Below are 20,975 nucleotides of genomic sequence, written 5' to 3' on the forward strand. Positions count from 1 at the left end.
TTCCCCGTTGGGTGTTTTTTGCTTCCTCGCATTTCAAATCATTGACTTGATTCTTGCGCTCCTCTGGTCTGCTGTCGGGAGTCTGTATAATATTCGTTATTTCAGTCCGTGTATGCTTAATTTCTAGTTGGTTCCCCAATATAACATCGAGGGTCTCATTAGTTTTCTTGTAGATCTCATTAAGTTTATCGGCAGCTTCTAAACAGTTCTTGAGAGACCTTAAAAGTGTGGTTCTGAACTCTATATCTTCCTTTGACAATTTTGTCCTGTTTCTTTGTCTCCGCATTTTGTTATGCTTCCTTGGTGCACCCCCTAGTGGTCTTTGTTCGCAGTCTTATAGTTAAACCTTGATTGTTGTAGCTAATCCCAGGGAGGGTTTGACCTCCAGGCCAAGTGGCTATGAGAAGCAGCTGTGTCAGCAGTGAGAGAACTGTCCTCTAGGGAGGTGCTAATTTAGCCTTTGCCTGAGGCTATCCGGCAAATGCCTCCGTGCAGGGCTTGGGTAGGGCGGGTCGCACAGGATCAACAGGGTGGGCCGGAGAGAGCAGTTATGGCGGCTCTCAGTCCTGTCCCCAGGGGCTCTGCCTCTCTGAGTCCCAGCACCCGCTGCAAAGCTCGGAGGGAAAGCTGCACTCGCTCTGACCGAAGCCAGACAGTCCTGCTTCTCCTGTTTGAGTCTGGGTCCCTAAAGACTCGCCTGTATCTGGAGCTCAGAGTCTGCGACTCCCTCCCGATTGAAAACAACAACCGCGCCCTCCGCTGCCAGCCCGCTCCGCGCACTCCGCACCTCAGAATTTGACTTCAGCACTGCACCTCCTCTGAATGTCCGTATGCGTTTCTCTTTCCTCCTAGTTGTAGGACTTCCACTCAGCCAGCATTCCTGTGGTTCTGGGTGAGGTCCCTTCCGTCTTTTAGTTTTACTTTTGAAGTAGTTGTTCAAAGCAGCAAACTCCGGCGTTAGCCTATGCCGCCATCTTGGTTCTCTCCTTCCCTCCTTTTCCCTGGCTTCTACTATGACCACTTTGCTGTAGCTGCATCAGCTCTCCATCAGTCCGTCTTATTCTTGTAATGCACTTCAAAGTAGGAGGCTGGGAGCTGGCTTTGGGCATTCTTCACGCCGGGTCTCTTACTCTTCTGCTTGGTCAGCTGTGAAGACCTTACACCCCAAGACTGAGGTGGCCCAAGCCCAGATAGTGTTGGCGGTTGACATCAACACAGCCTGGGGGTTGTAGAACATTCTGAGGACCAAGTTGGGGCCTAAAGGCACCATGAAGATGCTTGTTTCTGGTGCTGGGGACATCAAACTTATTAAAGATGGCAAGTGCTGCTTCCTGAAATGCAAATTCAGTACCCAACAGCCTCCTTGGTAGCCAAAGAGGAGAGAGCCCAGATGATGGTACCACTTCCAGGGTCCTAATCGCTGGAGAACTGCTAACACAGATGGGTCTCTACGTGTCTGAAGGTCTCAACCCAGAATCATAACAAGGATTTGAAGCTGCAAAGGAAGAGGTACTTCCGTTTTTAGAACAAGTCAAAGTAAGCAAAGAGATTCTCGTTCTCTTTCTCATTCTCTCTCTCTCTCTCTCTCTCACACACACACACACACACACACACACACACACACACACCCCTTTCCTTCCCCCTTCCTTCCCTCAAGGCGCGGACCTTTGCTTTCTCCTAAGCTCCAAGGGCCCTTTTGCCTCTGTAACTTGATTCCTGCAACCACGCAGCTGGCTCACTTCTTTCACAGCTCGTTTTGTCTACCTCTGTGACCAAAAAAAAAGTAAGTAAGCAAAGAGATGGACAGAGAAACACTCATGATGTGGCCAGGCATCTCTATGTACTAAAGGTCATGCTGAACGTGCTGATGTCTTAGCAGGGGCTGTAGTTGACTCCATTTTGACCATTAAAAAACAAGAGGAACCTATTGACCTCTTAATGATTGAGATCATGGAGCAGAAACATAAATTTGAAACTGATACAAGCTTCATAACAGGTCTTGTTTTGGATAGTGGGGCATGACATCCTGACATGAAAAATCGAGTGGAAGATGCATACATCTTCAAATGCAATGTGTCATTAGAATATGGGGTGGGGGAGGGGGGGTGGGAGTGAAATCTGGCTTTTTTTTTTTTTTACAAGAATGCAGAAGAGAGAAACGGTAAAAACTGAAGGAAGCTCTTCCCGGTTTCCCAGTCAGCCTGCGGTCGGGTTTGGTGGCTGCTTCCGGTGGGACCGCGGTGCAGGGCGAGTCCGTCTCAGCTCCTCATCATGTCCTACGGTCCCTTAGACATGTACCGGAACCCGGGGCCCTCGGGGCCCCCGCCTCGGGACTTCAGCAGCATCATCCAGACGTGCAGCGGCAATATTCAGCGGATCAGCCAAGCCACTGTTCAGCTAAAGAATTTGATGAGCCAACTAGAAACTAAGCAGGACTCCGCCAAGCTACAGGAAAATCTGCAGCAGTTGCAACACTCGACAAATCAGCTTGCCAAGGAAACAAATGAATAACTGAAGGAACTAGGGTCCTTGCCCCTCCCCTTATCGACCTCAGAACAGCGCCAGCAGAGACTTCAGAAGGAACGCCTCATGAATGACTTCTCTGCAGCCTTGAACAATTTCCAGGCTGTGCAGAGAAAGGTGTCTGAGAAGGAAAAGGAGAGTATTGCCAGAGCAAGAGCTGGATCTCGACTTTCGGCGGAAGAGAGGCAAAGAGAGGAGCAGCTCGTCTCATTTGACAGCCATGAGGAGTGGAACCAGATGCAAAGCCAGGAGGATGAGGTGGCCATCACCGAGCAGGATCTGGAACTTATTAAGGAGAGGGAAACGGCGATTCGGCAGCTGGAGGCTGACATTTTGGATGTCAATCAGATATTTAAAGATTTGGCTATGATGATCCATGACCAGGGTGATCTGATTGATAGCATAGAAGCCAATGTGGAAAGCTCAGAGGTGCACGTGGAAAGAGCCACTGATCAGTTACAGCGAGCTGCTTACTATCAGAGAAAATCTCGCAAGAAGATCTGTATCCTGGTGCTTGTCCTGACGGTGATTGCTGCTATCTTCGGACTTATTATGTGGTTAGTTTATGGAAAGTGATTGCCTCAGAGCTTTCTCCCACGGAACTGTTTTCAAGGGCAAATGCTTGCTGGAGTCTACCAGAACAAACTGATCACAGAAGAGAGCATACATCAGAACGTCCTGGAATAACTTAGTTAGAAACTAACTACTAACCAGTCTTTGGAATCAGTGACCTATGGAGACAGTATTTATCAATTTATGTATACATTTTATTGATTTCTCAAATTAGGAATTAATTTATGTAGATTTTGCTTTCTCTTCTATTCTGATTTACCCTTCATCCCAAGTATTTACTGAAAATTCCATTCTAGATATTCTTGTTTTAACAGGGACACTACAGTTTGTAAATTTCTTTTTATGTGTATACAAGATTTACCTTTTTACTAGCAACTGACATAGAATTACTTTTTAGCACCCAGCATATTGGAGTCTGTCAGAAACTGTATAATAAGCTCGCGATTTTTATTATTTAACATTTTAACTTGAATTTGTAAGAAGCCTATTCTCTGTCTGCTTTGAAAGATTTTGGCAATGTATTTAACTAGAAGGTAAGAATTGCACATGTGATCCAGATTAAATGAGAAGTATCGATTTGAGCTGGCCAGTTGTGGGTTTAACGTTTACTTTGTTATCTGCTAATGTCATCCACAGTAGTTCATCCATATACACACTATCCCATCATGTTCACTTTTTGAAGAGATTAATTTAATTGACATTACTATACTCCAAGGAGTTCCTTTCCCACCTGCTTATTTAGAAAGGGATAATTAGACAAAGCATGCATTTGGAAAGCAAGTAGGAATTGTTTGGAATGATTTGATCATTTTGTTCTTGTTCAGTTGTGATTCTGCATTCCTGGTGAATGATGATGTTACTGTCAAAACACTGTCCTCCCTTATAAGGGTCACTGGGCATTTGATGGCAGAAAGATTTGAAAGGCTAGACTGTAGTTGGTTTAAAATTTAGTCCTGTGAACCTGGCGATAGAGCAAAGAAAAGGTTCATTTTTGTAAATAATACTGGTTTGGAATAGTGATATTAGACTTATCTTAATTTATGAACTTTATGAACAAGAAATTAATCTCTCTATGCATAGTTTTAGACAAAAAATGTTTCAATAAAAGATTGTTGTCTTGTAATATAAATATTGTTCACTTCCCTTTTTAACAGGTTTAGAACAGTGAAAGGGAATGTAATTTCTTTTTTTTTTTTTTTTTTTTTTTTGGGAATGTAATTTCTTCAGGCTCTCACATGATTTATGTGAATTGGACCAACAATTTCAGTTCATCTTTTAGTGAATTAGAGGATTTGACCACGCTGGATATATTTATATTAATTTCTTCCAATCCCTTTAATGTTACTTAATCTTTGTTTACCAAGCTAATGTGAATGGTAGGGAAACAAGAGCCCAGATGCATTCTTGCACCATTCTACCCACTTAATACAAATAAACATTTAAAAAAAAAAAACTGAAGGAAAATTCATTGAAGATAGAGTTAAAAAATAGTAGAACTGAGCTGAAACCGGTTTGGCTCAGTGGATAGAGCGTCGGCCTGTGGACTGAAGGGTCCCATGTTCGATTCCGGTCAAGGGCATGTACCTGGGTTGCGGGCACATCCCCAGTGGGAGATGTGCAGGAGGCAGCTGATCGATGTTTCTCTCTCATCGATGTTTCTAACTCTCTATCTCTCTCCCTTTCTCTCTGTAAAAACTCAATAAAATATATATATATAAAAAATAGTAGAACTGAAAAGGAAACCCTGTGGTAACTCAGATAAAGGATTTGTTGTTATGAATCAAATGGGAATTGACCTATTTTCTTTAGATGCTCTTGTAAAAGAGGGCTTAGCGGCTGCACAGAGCTAAGAGGAGAAATATGGAAAGGCTGATTCTTGCTTGTGGTGGGGCAGCTCTAAATTCTTTTGGTGGCCTAACTCGATGGGGACATGCAGGACCTGTCTATGAGTATCCCTTGGGAGAAGAGAAGTTCACCTTTACTGAGAAATGTGACCAAGTAAGCACAGTCACTCAAATCAAAGACGCAATAAGAGATGTCTTGAGGGCCGTTGAAATGCTATTGATGGCTGTGTCGCTCCAGGCGCTGATGCAGTGGAAGTGGCAGTGGCAGAAGCCCTGATCAAACATGAGCCCGGGGTAAAGGGCAGGGCCCAGCTTGGAGTTCAAGCATTTGCTGCTGCTCATGTGCTCATTGTTCCCAAGGTTCTTGCTCAGAATTCTGGTTTTGATCTTCAGGAAACACTCAGAACGTCCAGAATCAGGTCCACTTGTGGGTGTGGGCTTGAACACAGGTGAACCAGTGGTAGCAGCAGAGTAGGCACTGGGATAACGACTGTGTAAAGGACACAGCTTCGTCACGCCTGCCCTGTGATTGCCACCACCATTCTCCACGTCGATGAGGTCGTGCGAGCCAGGGCATCTTCTCTAAAAGGTTGAACTGAAGCTTTCCTTGCATCGTCTGAATCGTGAAGGCGACAGAGTGAGCCTAAAATAGAGCTGTGGAGTTTTTGCCCACGCTTCAAATGATTTTCAAAGCAATTTCCTTTTCCCATATGAAGAAAGAGAGGACACTGGCATCTATTCAAATTCCAAAGTCTGAAATTATAATTACAGTACATTTTAAATTGCTTTCAGTGTATACACATAAAGCAGACCATTTTCACCCAAAACAGGATGTTTTGCTTTCTATCAGCTTCTGTGATATAAAAATACATGTTAGAGAAGCATGTTGTCTGCCTTATTAAATATTCCCTGAAAAAAAAGTTTAATGGTTTAATGTCTTCTAAAGATGTATTTTAATTTATCCAATAGTTCCCAATTAAGCATTTAAGTTTATTTATGCTAATATAAATAACACTTACGCAATTTAGGTTTTGAAAGCATCTCTGTTTCCTTAGTATGAATTGCTGTGTGTGAAACTATTGGATCTTTCCATTGGACTTTTCATGCTTTTGAAGTAGCTTTGCTAAAGTGCTCCCCGCAAGAGTTAAGTGGTAGTGAGTAGAAAGATGGATGAACTAGAGGCAAGGGAGTTGAAAGAGCTGCAAGTATAAAATGGCAAAAATAAATATAGAGAAGGCAGAGGTAGAAAATGGCTGAAGGCATGGAAACTAAGGGACAGATGAGAAGAAATCTTTAGGTAGACCACATTTTCACACCTCTGAACCCTGTTTATACTGAAAGATCCATTCCCAAACCTCCAGTGTCATCTTTTTCTCGCTCAAATTATCCTCTCCTACCTGTTTCCACCAAGTTGTTTTTATACAGTTGGTAGATCTCTGCAGTCCTCAAAGGGTACATTACCTCAAAGGTAATCCTCAAAGGTAACATAAGCTCTGTATTTTGAGGACTTGGCAGTTGCCTACAGTGAATGTGCAATAAACGTGTTCAACTTGAAAAAAAGTAGGAGGCCGACTTGAATACACTTCCCTCTGCATGCTTCGGTGTGCAGATTATTAACTAGAATCCAATGTTTTTGTACAGTCCTTTCTTAAAAATATGTTTTTATTTATTTCAGAGATGAAAGGAGAGGGAGAGAGAAACATCAATGATGAGAGAAAATAATTGATCGGCTGCCTCCTGCACACTCCCCACCGGGGATCAAGCCTGCAGCCCAAGCATGTGCCCTGACCAGGAATTGAACCATAACCTCCTGGTTCATAGGTCGATGCTCAACTACTGAGGCTCACTGGTCAGGTTGTACAGTCCTTTTTAGGTACAATTTATATACAGTAAAATGCACAGATTGTTATATTTTAAGTAACTGATGTGGGCTTAGCAATGTTTCCCATATTTCACTGTTACTATCTCTACCATATTTGCTATATCTATGTATACGAGTACTTATACTTAATATTTTTTATGAAGTGACTAACTTTTTAAATATATATTTTTTTATTAATTTGAGAGACAGAGACAAAAGTGAGAGAGAGAGAGAGAGAGAGAGAGAGAGAGATCAATCGGCTGCCTCCTGCACACCCCCTGCAGGGGATTGAGCCTTAAACCCAAACATGTGCCCTGACCAGGAATCCAACTAGTGACCTCTTGGTGCACAGGACGATGCTCAACCAACTGAGCCACACCAGCCAGGCTAGGTCTCCTTTATTTTCTTTCAATAATGCTTTGTAGTTTTCAGAGTATACATTTTACCCTTATTTGCTAAATTTTTAAAAATATATGTTTTTATTGATTTTTTTTAAATTATTGATTTTTAGAGAGAGGAAGGGAAAGGGAGAGAGAGATAGAAACATCAATGATGAGCCTAGCCAATGTGGCTCAGTGGTTGAGTGTCAACCTATGAACCAGGAGGTCACAGTTGGATTCCCAGTCAGGGCACATGCCCAGTGTGAGGTGTGCAGGAGGCAGCCAATCAATGATTCTCTCTTATCATTGATGTGTCTATCTCTCTCTCCCTCTCCCTTTCTCTCTGAAATCAATAAAAATATTTTTTAAAAAATAAATAAATAAACCTTTGTCACAGATAATAGTATGGTGAAGGCCTGGGGATGGGGCGGGAGCAAGGTGGAGAGGGTCAATGGGGGGGGGGGGGGAAGGGGCATCTGTAATACTTTCAACAATAAAGATAAATTTTAAAAAATAATAAAAAATAAACCTTTGTGCATTATGCTTTTTCTACATATGAGTGTTTAGGATAGATTCTCAAAACTGAAATTTGTAGGGATGAGCATTTTTTTTAGGTTGTTGTTGTTGTTTTAGGTTTTCTACAATGTTTTTGAAAGGTTTTTTGTTTGCTATACCAGTTTATATGCACCAGTTGCTTGTCACACACCCTCTTTGCACTTGGGAACAATCATTTTGAAATCTTTGCTAAGTGAGTAAAAACATACTTAATCTTGATTATTTTAAAAATTAACTTTAACAGCATTATTGAGATACTAGAGGCCCAATGCACGAAATTCATGCAAGGGGCTCGGCCCTCGCAGCCCCAGCTTCATTCAGAAGATCGTCCAGCAGGTCTATTGGCTGTCTGGTCTAATTAGCATACTATGCTTTTATTATTATAGATACTTCACCTACAATACAATTGGTTTTCAGTATAATTCAAGATATGTATGACCATCACCAGTCAAAATTAGAACACCTTTATCACCTAAAAAAAATCCTATAACCTTTACCTACCACCCTTTCCTTACCGTCCCCCCAAAGCCCTAAGAAACCACCAGTCTACTTTCTGTCTATAGATTTTCCTATTCTGGGCATTTCCTATAAATGGAATCATAACGTGTGGTCTTTTGTGACTGGCATCTTTCACTTAGCATAATATTTTCAAGATTCATCCATGTTGGAAATCACCTTACTCATTCTTATGGTTGAGTTTTATTGCGCTGAGTGGTTGTACAACATTTTGTTTATCCATTCAGCAGTTGTCAGGCACTTGGGTTGTTTCCATTTATGGGCTGTAATGAACAAGCTGCTATAAACATTTGTCCAGTTTTTGTGTGGACATACGTTTTCATTTCTCTTGGGTAATCCCTAGGAGTAGATTTGCTGGCACTTGGTAATTCTGTTTGATACTTTGAGGAAACTCCAGACTGTTTTCCAACGTGGCTATGCCATTCTGCATTCCACCAGCACGTATGAGGGCTCTAATACGCCACGTCCTCAGCAGTACTTGCTATTTCCCTTTTTGTTTTAATTATTATTATAGCCCTCTACTGGGTATGCAGTAGTGTCTCGTTGTGGTTTTGATTCGCAGTTCCCTGAGGACTAATGACTTTGAACATCTTTTCATGTGCTTGCTGGCCATTCCTACATCTTCTTTGGAGAAAACATGTCTATTCAAATCCTTTGCCCCTGTTTAAGTTGGATTCTTTGCCTTTTTATTTTCTTTTTAAAAATATTTTATTTTAGAGAGGGAGGAAAGGAGAGGGATAGAGAGATAGAAACATCGGATTGTCTGCCTCCTGCACGCCCCCACTAGGGATCAGGCCCGAAACCTGGGCATGTGCCTGACCAGGAATTGAACTGGTGACCTCTTGGCTCATGGGTTGACGCTCAACTACTGAGCCACACCAGCCAGGCTACCTTTTTATTTTCAAGTTGTAAGAGTTTCTTATATCTTTAGATAAAGTTTCTTATCAGATGTGTGATTTTCAAATATTTTCTCCTACTTTACTTTCTTGATGATGTCATTTGATGCACAAGTATTTTTAGTTTTGATGAAGTCCAATTTATGTATTTTTTTCTTTGGTTGTTTGCGCTTTTGAAGTCCTCTAAGAAACAGTTGCCAAGTCCAAGGTCATGAAGAATTACCTCTATGTTTTCTTCCAAGAGTTGCATAGTGTTAGCTCCTACAGTTAGGCCTTTGGTCCATTTTGAGTTTTGTTTTTTTGTTTGGTTTTTATGTGGTGTGAGGTAGGGGTCTGTACAGAAAGAGTTAACATAACAGGTTCAAACAGCTAACCTTGTAAAAGCCTGCTTACCAAAAATGGCCTTTGGCTGGAGTTTGGAAACAGATTTCAGGCTGTTTCCCACCCTTAACTGATAAGAGGGGCTTGCTGTGCCTACATTGTTTGTACGAACAACGTGGTTTATGCTGGACACCTGCTTTCCTTCTGAAGGTCTGGAATTTTGGTACTTGCTAGGCAGGCTCATGGGACCAGCCCCAATAAGAATCCTGACACTGAGTCTCTAATGAGCTTCCCTACTTGGCAACATTTCACACACGTTGTTCCAACTCCTTGCCGGGGGGATTAAGCATATACTATGTGACCTCAATGGGAGAGGACCCCGGAAGCTCACATTTGGTTTCCCATGGACTTCATTCACACCATGAGCCTTCTTTTGCCCTTTGCTTATTTTGCTTTGCTTTCTTTCACTCGGGTAAATCATAGCCACAAGTATGACTACGCTGAATTATGTGAGTCTTCCTGCAAATCGTTGAAATTGGGTGTGGTCTTGGGGCCCCCCCCTCACAGGGTCCAACTTCATTCTTTTCCACGTGCATATCGAGTTGTCCCAGCACCATTTATTGAAAAGATTTCCCCTACTACTTTGTTTTGGTACCTTGTTGAAAAAATCAATTGACGGTAAACGGAGGGGCTCATTTCTAGACTCTCAGTTTGACTCTATGCCAGTAAAACACTGTCTTGATTACTGTAGTTTTGTAGTGAGTTCTTGAAATTGGGAAGTGAATCCTTTGTTCTCCTTTTTCAATATTGTTTTATGAATTTTAAGATGAGCTTGTCAATTGCTGTAAAGAAGCCAGCTGTGATTTTGATAGGGATTGCACTGAATCTGTAGGTCAGTTTACAGAGTATTGCCATCTTAACAATATTAACTCCTCTGATCCATGAATATGGAATGTCTTTCCACTTATTTAGGTCTTTGCTGTGTGTGTGTTTTTAATGGTAGCCACTAGACACATGTGGCTATTAAACACATGAAATGTGGCTACTCTGAATTAAGGTGTACTTTTTCAAATGTTTTAATTGATTTTTAGAGAGAGGGGGAGGGAGAGAGAGATAGAAACATTGATGCTGAAACCGGTTTGGCTCAGTGGATAGAGCGTCGGCCTGCGGACTGAAGGGTCCCGGGTTTGATTCCGGTCAAGGGCATGTACCTGGGTTACAGGCACATCCCCAGTAGGAGATGTGCAGGAAGTAGCTGATCGATGTTTCTCTCTCATCGATGTTTCTAACTCTCTATCTCTCTCCCTTCCTCTCTGTAAAAAATCAATAAAATATATTTTTTTTAAAAAAAAGAAAGAAACATTGATGATGAGCTGACTGGTTTCTCAGTCGGTAGAGCATCAGCCTATGGGCCGAAGGGGCTTGGGTTCGAATCACCATCAAGAGCACATACCTCAGTTGCAGGTTCAATCCCCGGCTTCAGTCTGGCATGTGCGGGAGGCAACTAATCAATGTGTCTGTCACATCAATGTTTCTCTCTCTCTCTCTCTCTCTCTCTCTCTCTCTCTCTCTCTCTCTCTCTCTTTCTCTCTCTTTCTCCCCCACTTCTCCCTTCCATTCTGCCTGATAATCAATGGGAAAACATATTCTCAGGTGAGGATTAAAAAAAGAAAAGAAAAACCAATGATGATGAGAGAAACATCAATCAGCGGCTTCCTGCACGTCCCCTTCTGAGAGATTGAGCCCCAAACCCAGGCATGTGCCCTGACCGCAAATCAAACCAGTGATCTCTTGGTGCATGGGTGGACTCTCAACCACTGAGCCACGCTGGCTGGGCTAGGTCTCCTTTATTTTCTTTCAACAATGCTTTGTAGTTTTCAGAATATACATTTTACCCTTATTTGTTAAATTTATTTCTAAGTATTTTATTCTTTTTTGGTGCTTTTATAAATGGAATTGTTTTTTTTATTTTTTTTATTTTTCAGTTACAGTTGACATACAATATTATATTAGTTTCAGGTGTACAACATAGTGATTAGACATTTATAAAACTTATACAGTGATCACCTGATAAATCTAGTACCCATCTGACACCATATAGTTATTACAATATTATTGAACTATGCTATACCTTACATCCCCATGACTATTTTGTAACTACCAATTTGTACTTCTTAATCCATTCCCCCATTTCACCTAGCCCCCCAAGCCTCCTCCCATCTGGCAACCATCAAAATGCTCTCTGCAGCCCTAGCCATTTTGGCTCAGTGGATAGAGCCTCAGCCTGTGGACTGAAGGGTCCCAGGTTTGATTCCGGTCAAGGGTACATGCTCGAGTTATGGGCTCAATCCCCAGGAGGGGGCATGCAGGAGGCAGCCAATCAATGATCCTCTCTTATCATTGATGTTTCAATCTCTCTCTCCCTCTCCCTTCCTCTCTGAAATCAATATATATATACTTTTTTTTAAATTTTCTCTGGCCAAGATTACGCTATCCAGCAAAGCTATCATTTAGAATCAGAGGACAGACAAAGAGCTTCCCAGACAAGCAAAAGCTAAAGAAGTTCATCACCACCAAACCAGTATTACAAAAAATGTTAAAGAGTCTATGAGTTATTAATCAATATCTATGAGTTTGTTTATTTTTTTTGTTCAGTTATTTTGTTTTAGATTCCACATAAAAGTGAAATCATATGGTATTTGTTTTTCTCTGACTTATTTTACTCATGTTGTTGCAGTTCCCTTTTATGGCTGAGTAATATTCCATTGTATATATGTACCACTTCTTTATCCCTTCACGTATTGATGGACACTTAATTTGCTTCCATATATTAGCTATCTATATATATAAAAGCCTATGATTTCACACTGACCAGCAAGGGGCAGATGCTCAACGCAGGAGCTGCCCTCTGGTGGTCAGTGCACTCCCACAGGGGGAGCCAGACACCAGGCTCACGTCTGGCAAGCCTACCGAGCAGCAGTGGCTGCAGGCAGGCACAGTGGGGCCAGGATGAGTGGGAGCAGTGTGGCACCAGGCCCGGGTTCGGGCTCCTCCTCAGCTGCCTGCCACAGCCTGATCCCCGCAGGCCATGCCGAGGGACCCCACCAATGCACGAATTCATGCACCGGGCCTCTAGTTGTAAATAATGTTGCAATGAACATAAGGATGCATATGTCTTTTCAAATTAGTGTTTTGGGTTTCTTCAGATAAATATCCAGAAGTGGAGTTGCTGGGTCCTTCTTGGTTTCTACAAAGTCTATTTTGTCTGGTATAAGTATAGCTACCCCAGCTTTTTTGTTTGTTTGTTTCCATTTTCATGAAATATCTTTTTCCATCCCTTTTCTTTCCGTTTGTGTGTCTTTCTTTTTTTTAATATCTTTTTATTGATTTCAGAGAGGAAGAAAAAGGGAGAGAGAGATAGAAACATCAATGATGAGAGAGAATCATTGATCGGCTGCCTCCTGCACACCCCACACTGGGGACTGAGCCCGCAACCCAGGCATGTGCCCTGACCAGGAATCAAACCCTGACCTCCTGGTTCATAGATCGATGCTCAACCACTAAACCACACTGGCCAGGCAGTTTGTGTGTCTTTCCATCGGAAGTGAGTATCTTGTAGGCAGCATATGTAAGGATCTTGTTTTCTTATCCATTCAGCCAACCTATGTCTTTTAATAGGAATATTTAGTGTATTCAGTGTCATTGTTGATAGATGTGTAGTTATTGACATTTTCATATTTGTAGTTTTTTTTTCTTCTTCTTAAAGAAGACTCTTTAACATTTTTTGTAATACTGGTTTGGTGGTGATGAACTTCTTTAGCTTTTGCTTGTCTGGGAAGCTCTTTATCTGTCCTCCGATTCTAAATGATAGCTTTGCTGGCTAGAGTAATCTTGGTTATAGATCCTTGCTTTTCATCACTTTGAATATTTCATGCCAATCCCTTCTGGCCTGGCAATTGTTTTTTAAATTTCATTTTTGGATTGTTCATTACAAGTGTATAAAAATACAGTTGAGCCCTAACCAGTTTGACTCAGTGGATAGAGCGTCGGCCTGCGGACTGAAAGGTCCCAGGTTCGATTCCAGTCAAGGGCACGTACCTTGGTTGCGGGCACATCCCCAGTGGGGGGTGTGCAGGAGGCAGCTGATAGATGTTTCTCTCTCATTGATGTTTCTGACTCTCTATCCCTTTCCCTTCCTCTCTGTAAAAAATCAATAAAATATATTTTCTAAAAATACAGTTGATTTTTATCTGCTGATATTTTACCCTCCGATTTTGCTGAACTTGTTATTAATTCAAATAGGTTTTTATAGAATCCTTAGGATTTTCTATATACAAGATTATGTCTTCTGAAAACCTCTCTAATCTGGATGCCTTTTATTTCTCTTTATTGCCTAATTGCCCTGGCTAGAACTTCCAACACAACATTGAATAGAAGTGGCAAGAGTGGACATTCTTGTCTTGTTACTCATCTTAGGGGGAAAGCTTTCAGTCTTTCATCATTAAGTATGATGTTAGCTGTGGGGTTTTTGTAGATGCCCTTTATCCTATTGAGGAAGTTCCCTTTGAATCCAAGTTTGTTACATGTTTTTATCATGAAGGGGTTTTGGATGCTGTCCGTTTTGTTGGGGATTTTTGTTTGTTTTTGTTTTGGTTTGTGTTTTGTTTTGTTTTTTGCGGTTATTCAGATGATCATGTGGTTTTTGTTCTTTATTCTATTGAAATGATGTATTACATTAATTCATTTTCATATTTAAACCTGCTTTGCATTCCTAATAAACCCCACTCGGTCATAGTCTATGTATTAGATTTTCTAGTGTCTTGTTGAGGAGATTTTTGTGTCTATATTCATAAGAGATGTTGGTCTGTAGTTTCCTTGTGTCGTTTTTGTCTGGTTTTGGAATCAGGGTAATATGGGGCTTTATACAACATGTTGGGAAATATGCCCTTCCCTATTTTTTGGAACAGTTGGTGAAAAACTGGTGTAAATTCTTCTATAACTGGTTGTAGAATTAACCAGTAAAACCATCTGGATCAGGCCTTTTCTCTGTGGGAAGTTTTGCTACATGTGGTTTTTAAGCACTTGAAATAACTGAGAAATTGAACTTTTAATTGTATTTAATATTAATTAGTTAAGTTAAATATAATAAGCCACAGGTGGCTACTATTTACTGTCCTGAACAGAGGGGTCTAAAGAGTGGTTCTCTGTGGGGTGGCATTGCCCCACTGTGATCATTTTGGAAGTCCGCGGGTGGTTTGAATCTCACTGTGAATGGAGGGTAAGGGCCAAGCCATCCTGCCAAGTGCATTATCCTATATAGAGAACAATCTTCCCACTCCTGAGTGGCTTTTCGGTACTCTCCCCCGCCTCAGACATCTAACAATTCGGGCCAAGAATCTAACTTCATTTTAGGCATGAGCCCAAAGTATATCTTGCTTGGTTTTAATATACACTGAATTTTCCAGGAATTCAACTATGATGTACACTGAAGGACAACTGTGTTTGATTTGTTGGGATCTTTACCAAGAGCTGTTCACTCTCCATGGAAAACCCCCTCACTGAAGGCAACACCCGGAAAACCTCATTGTTTTCTAGCTGCACTGTAGCTATCTGTTCGTTGTGACTCTGAGTAATCAGTTGTCCCCTTATCCAAAGGGGATTCTTCCAAGGCCCCCCGCTGGATGCCTGAAACTGTGTGTAGTACTGAACCCTACATATCCAATGTTTTTTCCTATACATACATACCTATGATATGTTTAATTTATAAATTCTACCCAGTTGGGGGAAGAGATTAATAATGAAATAAGCCCTAGGCAGTTTGGCTCAGTGGATAGAGCATCGGCCTGTGGACTGAAGGGTCCCGGATTCGATTCTGGTCAAGGGCACATGCCTGGGTTGCGGGCTCGATCCCCAGTGGGGGACTTGCAGGAGGCAGCCAATCAATGATTCTCTCTCTCATTGATGTTTTTATCTCTCGCTCTCCCTTACTCTCTGAAATCAATAAAGACCACCAACTCACACCATACACAAAAATAAACTCAAAATGGATAAAAGACTTAAACGTAAGACGGGAAACCATAAAAATACTAGAGGAATCCACAGGCAGCAAAATTGCAAACATATGCCAAAGGAATTTCTCCTCTGATAATGCTCCTAGGGCAATGGAAACTAAAGAGAAAATAAACAAATGGGACTACATCAAAATAAAAAGCTTTTGCACAGCAAAGGAAACCATCAACAAAACAACAAGAAGACCCACTACATGGAAGAACATATTTGCCAATGATACCACCGATAAGGGTTTAATTTCCAACATTTACAGGGATCTCATGAAACTTAACAAAAGGAAGATAAACAATCCAATAAAAAAAATGGGCAGCGGACCTAGATAGACACTTTACGAAAGAGGACATACAGAAGGCCGAAAGGCATATGAAAACATGCTCAAAGTCACTAATTATATGAGAGATGCAAATCAAAACGACAATGCGTTATCATCTCACACCTGTTAGAATGGCTATCATCAACAAATCAACAAACAGCAAGTGTTGGAGAGGATGTGGAGAAAAAGGAACCCTTCTGCACTGCTGGTGGGAATGCAGGCTGGTGCAGCCACTGTAGAGAACAGTATGGAGCTACCTCAAAAAACTAAAAATGGAACTCCCATTTGACCCAGTGATCCCACTACTAGGAATATATCCCAAGAAACCAGAAACGCCAATCAGAAAGGATATATGCACCCCTATGTTCATAGCAGCACAATTTACCATAGCTAAGATTTGGAAACAGCCTAAGTGCCCATCAGCAGATGAGTGGATTAGAAAACTGTGGTACATATACACAATGGAATACTATGCTGCTGTAAAAAAGAAGGAACTCTTGCCTTTTGCAACAGCATGGATGGAACTGGAGAGCATTGTGCTAAGTGAAATAAACCAGTCAGAGAAAGATAAATACCACATGATCTCACTCATTTGTGGATTATAGAGAACAACATAGACTGATGAAAAGGGACAGATCCAAAGACTGAGAAACAGCGATCAGGCTATCAATCCCCAGAACGAAAGTAGGAGAGGGCGGGGGTAAGGGGAAGAGATCAACTGAAGGATTTGTATACATGTATATAAGCCAAACCAATGGACATGGACAACAGGGGAATGGGAGCATGAGTGTGCGGGGCAGGGGGGGAGGTTGGGGGTTAATGGGGGGGGGGGGATGAGGACACATTTGTAATACCTTAACTAATAAAAATAATAATAATAATGAAATAAAACATTATAACAATATCCTGTATGATAAAAGGCTAATATGCAAATAGACCGAACAGCATAACGACTGGTTGCTATGTTGCGCACTAACCACCAGGGGGCAGACACTCAACACAGGAGCTGCTCCCAGCCCGCAGGCCCCAGGCCAGCCAAGGTGGGTGCCAGCAGGGGCCCCCCAATCGCCCCGCCAGTTGCCCCACAGATTAGCCCTTATTGCTGGCCAGGCCTAGGGACCCTACCTGTGCACAAATTTTGTGCACCAGGCCTCTAGTATTGTAATAAAAGTTATGTGGATGTGGTCTCTCTCAAAATATCTTATTATACTATACTTAGCTTTTCACTCAAAGGAAGCATTTTATGGCTTCCCTGTGGCATATCTGAGTTGCCAGCATCACTACTCTTGCACCTTGGGGCCATGATTAATTAAAATAAAGATCGTGAGCACAAACACTGCGACACTGTGACAGTCAATCTGATAACCATGCTACCCAGAAATGATGTGCAATTTAAAACTTATGAATGTTTTATTTCTAGAATCTTCTATTTTAACATTTTTGGAGCAGGTTTGACCATGGGTAACTAAAATTACAGAAAGTGAAACCATGGATAAGAGGACACAACTGTATATAAAACTGCTAAGTATATATACAGCATGAGACAAAAGTAGGTTTACAGTTGTGAGTACATGAATCAGTTTAGTCTTGTATTATTATTGAATTATTTTCCATTTGAACAACTGTAAACCTACTTTTGCCTCACCCTATTTATACATACCTATTTCAACATGTCAAATATAAAGAAAAAAGCCTAACATTTTTTCATATTATAATTATTTTGTCATAAATCTAAACTATGTCATTTCAAGTAGATGCAAATCTCTAACTTCTCTGTATCTTCTAGGGAAATCATGTCTCAAACATTTACATAGTTAAATACATGTTTTTATTTTTAAAATTCCTTTTTCTCCTTTATAAATATACTTAAGAGTATGACAGGATTAACTGAAGCTGAATATATACTTACCCTATGGCCCACCTATCCCACCCAAGAGTGTAAGTATTCATGTCCACACAAAAAAACATAAAAAATGTTGATAGAAACTTTATTCAGAATAGGCCCAGACCAAAAGCAAGCCAAATCAAAAGAAGAATTAATACATTGCGGCATAGTCACACAATTGAAGACTATTCAGCAACCAAAAAAGAAGCAACCACAAGTATATGTAACAACATATATGAATCTCATAGGCTTCTGAAACAAGCTAGTCACACAAAAAATAGACATGCCTTATAATTCGGTTTATATGAAGCTCAAGAACAGGCAAAACAGCCCTGACCAGTGTGGCTCAGTTGATTGGGAGTTGTCCCATACACCAAAAAGGTCACTGGTTCCATTCCCTGTCAGAGCACATGCCCAGGTTGCGGGCTCAGTCCCTGATAGGGGGCGTGCAGGAGGCAGCTGATTGATATTTCTTTCCCTCTCTTTAAAAAAAAAAATCAATAAAAATATAATTTTTAAAACAACAGTTGGTATGCTTAGCTGTATGTATGTTGTCTTTCAATACTAATAAGAACACATTATTGAAAACAAACTATGTGAAATGCATTGAGTGGGATACTAAGATATATAAGAAGATATTATCCCTGTCTCGAGCTTGGGGCAATTTGGGAAAATAAAACACACACAAAATAAAATAGTGTGAGTCAGAAGTTAAATTATCTATGACTTTCATAAAGTGTTTCAAGATATTTGTAGTTTTTTTTTTTTAAGAGATATTTGTTTTTAAAATGAGGCATTGGGTCTTCCAATGCTGAGACCTCAGTAGCTAGAGACAAGTGAATACTTAGGACTTAAGTCCCAGAGAGGAATCCTAATTCTACCCCCTTCCCCCCTGCCCCTATGCTCCATTCTCTGCCTCTTCTCAATCCACTACTTTTCCACTATTATGATGTATCCTGCTATGGTCAACATTAGAAAATAAAGCAATACCTCCAGAAAAATCTTCTGTGGCCGCTAAATTAGAGGACCTACTTTCAGGGCCTCACTCTGACACTAGTGTGGCCATCACCTGCCCTTTCACAGTCTTGGTTTTCTCATCTGTAAAATGAGGTTAGTAATATCTGCTCCTCCCGCCCACCTGAAGTCTGCCATGAGTTTCAAATGCCTTTATGCTTTTGGAATTGCTACTTAAACGCCATAATGACCATCACTGTGCTGCTCGTTGCTTGCATGATTACAGGCACTTGCAGAGAAGCAACCTGTAAGGGAAATGGGACGCCCACATGAACTGGCCACACCAGACTGATCAAAGCTCCTCCAGGGTGTATTTCCTGCTCTGGACCGTTAAGGACCCATTAAAACCCAGGCCTTAACTAAACTCACCCATTTAACACACGCATGCTCTGCCCTTCCGGCGTGGCTCCACAGCTGAGCGTGGACCCGTGGACTAGGAGGTCACGGTTCCCGGTCAGGGCACATGTCCGGGTTGCAGGCTCAATCCTGAGTAGGAGGCGGGCAGGAGGCAGCCGACATCAATGACTCTCTCTCATCATTGATGTTCCTATCTCTCTCTCTTGCCCTTTTCCTCTCTCTGAAATCAATAAAAAACATATTTAATAAATCAGTGAAAACACCCATGAGCTGTTTTTCACAGCCGGCGCCAAGCCATGGGCATCTCTCAGAGCAAGAGAAAGACCCACCACAGAAGCGAAAACATGAGCTGGGGTGCCCTGCGGCCAGCACTGGGGTTGCCCCGAGGCGCGCACACAGTCCGCGTGCAGGGGGCAACAAGAAGTACCCAGCCTTGAGGCTGGACGCGGACAACTTCTTCCGGGGCTCCGAGTGTTGTACGGGCAACACAGGGATCATGGATGTTGTCGACCATGCACCCAGCCGCCAACTGGTGCGCACCTAGACCCTAGAAAAGAGCCGCCTCGTGCTCACTGACAGCACACCCAGCCGCAGCCGCAGTCCCACTGGGACAGTGACGGCGAACCTTTTGAACTCGGGGGGTCAGCATTTTGAAAAACCCTAACTTAACTCTGGTGCCGTGTCACATATAGAGATTTTTTGATATTTGCAACCATAGTAAAACAAAGACATATTTTTGATATTTATTTTATATATTTAAATGCCATTTAACAAAGAAAAATCAACCAAAAAAATGAGTTTGCGTGTCACCCCTGACACGCGTGTCATAGGTTCGCCATCACTGCACTAGGCACTGACCCTGGGCCAAGCCAACCCCTGAGGAGGAAGAGACTTTAAACAAAAAATGTTCAAAGGAAATTCAGAAAAAGTAGGATGAAAGCAGAAAGAATGCCAAAATCAGCAGTCTTCTCGAGGAGCAGGTCCAGCAGGGCAAGCGTCCTACGTGCTTCTCTCGAGAACAGGCCAGTGTGGCCCAGTAGCTAACTCTCTGCTGGAGGGCAAGGAACTGGAGCTCTAGTTGAGGGAAACCAGGCCCTGAAAGGCAAATACACGCCCTCCCTCCTATCTTAGCCCATGTCATAAAGGTGCTTATTGTCCTAAAAAACACACAAGAAAGCCCTCGCTGGTTTGGCTCAGTGGATAGAGCATCGGCCTGCGGACTGAAGGGTCCCCAGTTAGATTCTAGTCAAGGGCACGTGCCTGGGTTGCCGGCTCGATCCCCAGTAGGGGCATGCAGGAGGCAACCAATCAATAATTCTCTCTCATCGTTGATGGTTCTGTCTCTTTCCTCCTCCCCCTCCCTCTCTGAAATCAATAAAAAATATATATATTTTTAGCCGAAACCGGTTTGGCTCAGTGGATGGAGCGTCGGCCTGCGGACTGAGGGGTCCCGGGTTCGGTCCCGGGTTCGGTTCCAGTCAGGGGCATGTGCCTGGGTTGCGGGCGCTTCCCCGGTGGGGGATGTGCGGGAGGCGGCTGATCGATGTTTCTCTCTCATCGATGTTTCTGGCTCTCTGTCTCTCTCCCTTCCTCTCTGTAAAGAATCAATAAAATATATTTTTAAACACACACACACAAAAGAAAAACACCCATGTTCTGCTTGGCTCCAGTTATGCAGCCTAGTTATGCTTGGAAAGGAAGACATTCTCAGGTTCTCTTTACTCTGCTGCCCTCATTCGATCCATCCTACTCACAAGACCAAGTTGTGGCAACTCAAAAATCGTTAGGGTAGAGCTCTAAAAGAGCAAAGCTCTCCATGGTTTACTTGGCTGGAAGACCATGTCCGGGTTGGAAAACAGGCTAGCAGT

General features: G+C 42.1%; 1 protein-coding gene and 1 pseudogene across 1 annotated transcript; both read left to right on the forward strand.

Annotated features, from left to right (window-relative positions):
* The first annotated feature begins 2,184 nt into the window (after positions 1–2,184).
* LOC132232801 (syntaxin-12-like) lies at positions 2,185–3,677 on the forward strand. The gene is given in 1 exon segment (XM_059692407.1): positions 2,185–3,677. A coding segment is annotated over 1 exon segment (828 nt). The 5' UTR covers positions 2,185–2,271; the 3' UTR covers positions 3,100–3,677.
* Positions 3,678–3,859: 182 nt separating this feature from the next.
* On the forward strand, positions 3,860–5,843 carry LOC132232479 (T-complex protein 1 subunit zeta-like; annotated as a pseudogene).
* The last annotated feature ends 15,132 nt before the right edge of the window (positions 5,844–20,975 follow it).

This window comes from Myotis daubentonii, chromosome 4 (genome assembly GCF_963259705.1).
Source record: "Myotis daubentonii chromosome 4, mMyoDau2.1, whole genome shotgun sequence".
NCBI lineage: Eukaryota > Metazoa > Chordata > Mammalia > Chiroptera > Vespertilionidae > Myotis > Myotis daubentonii.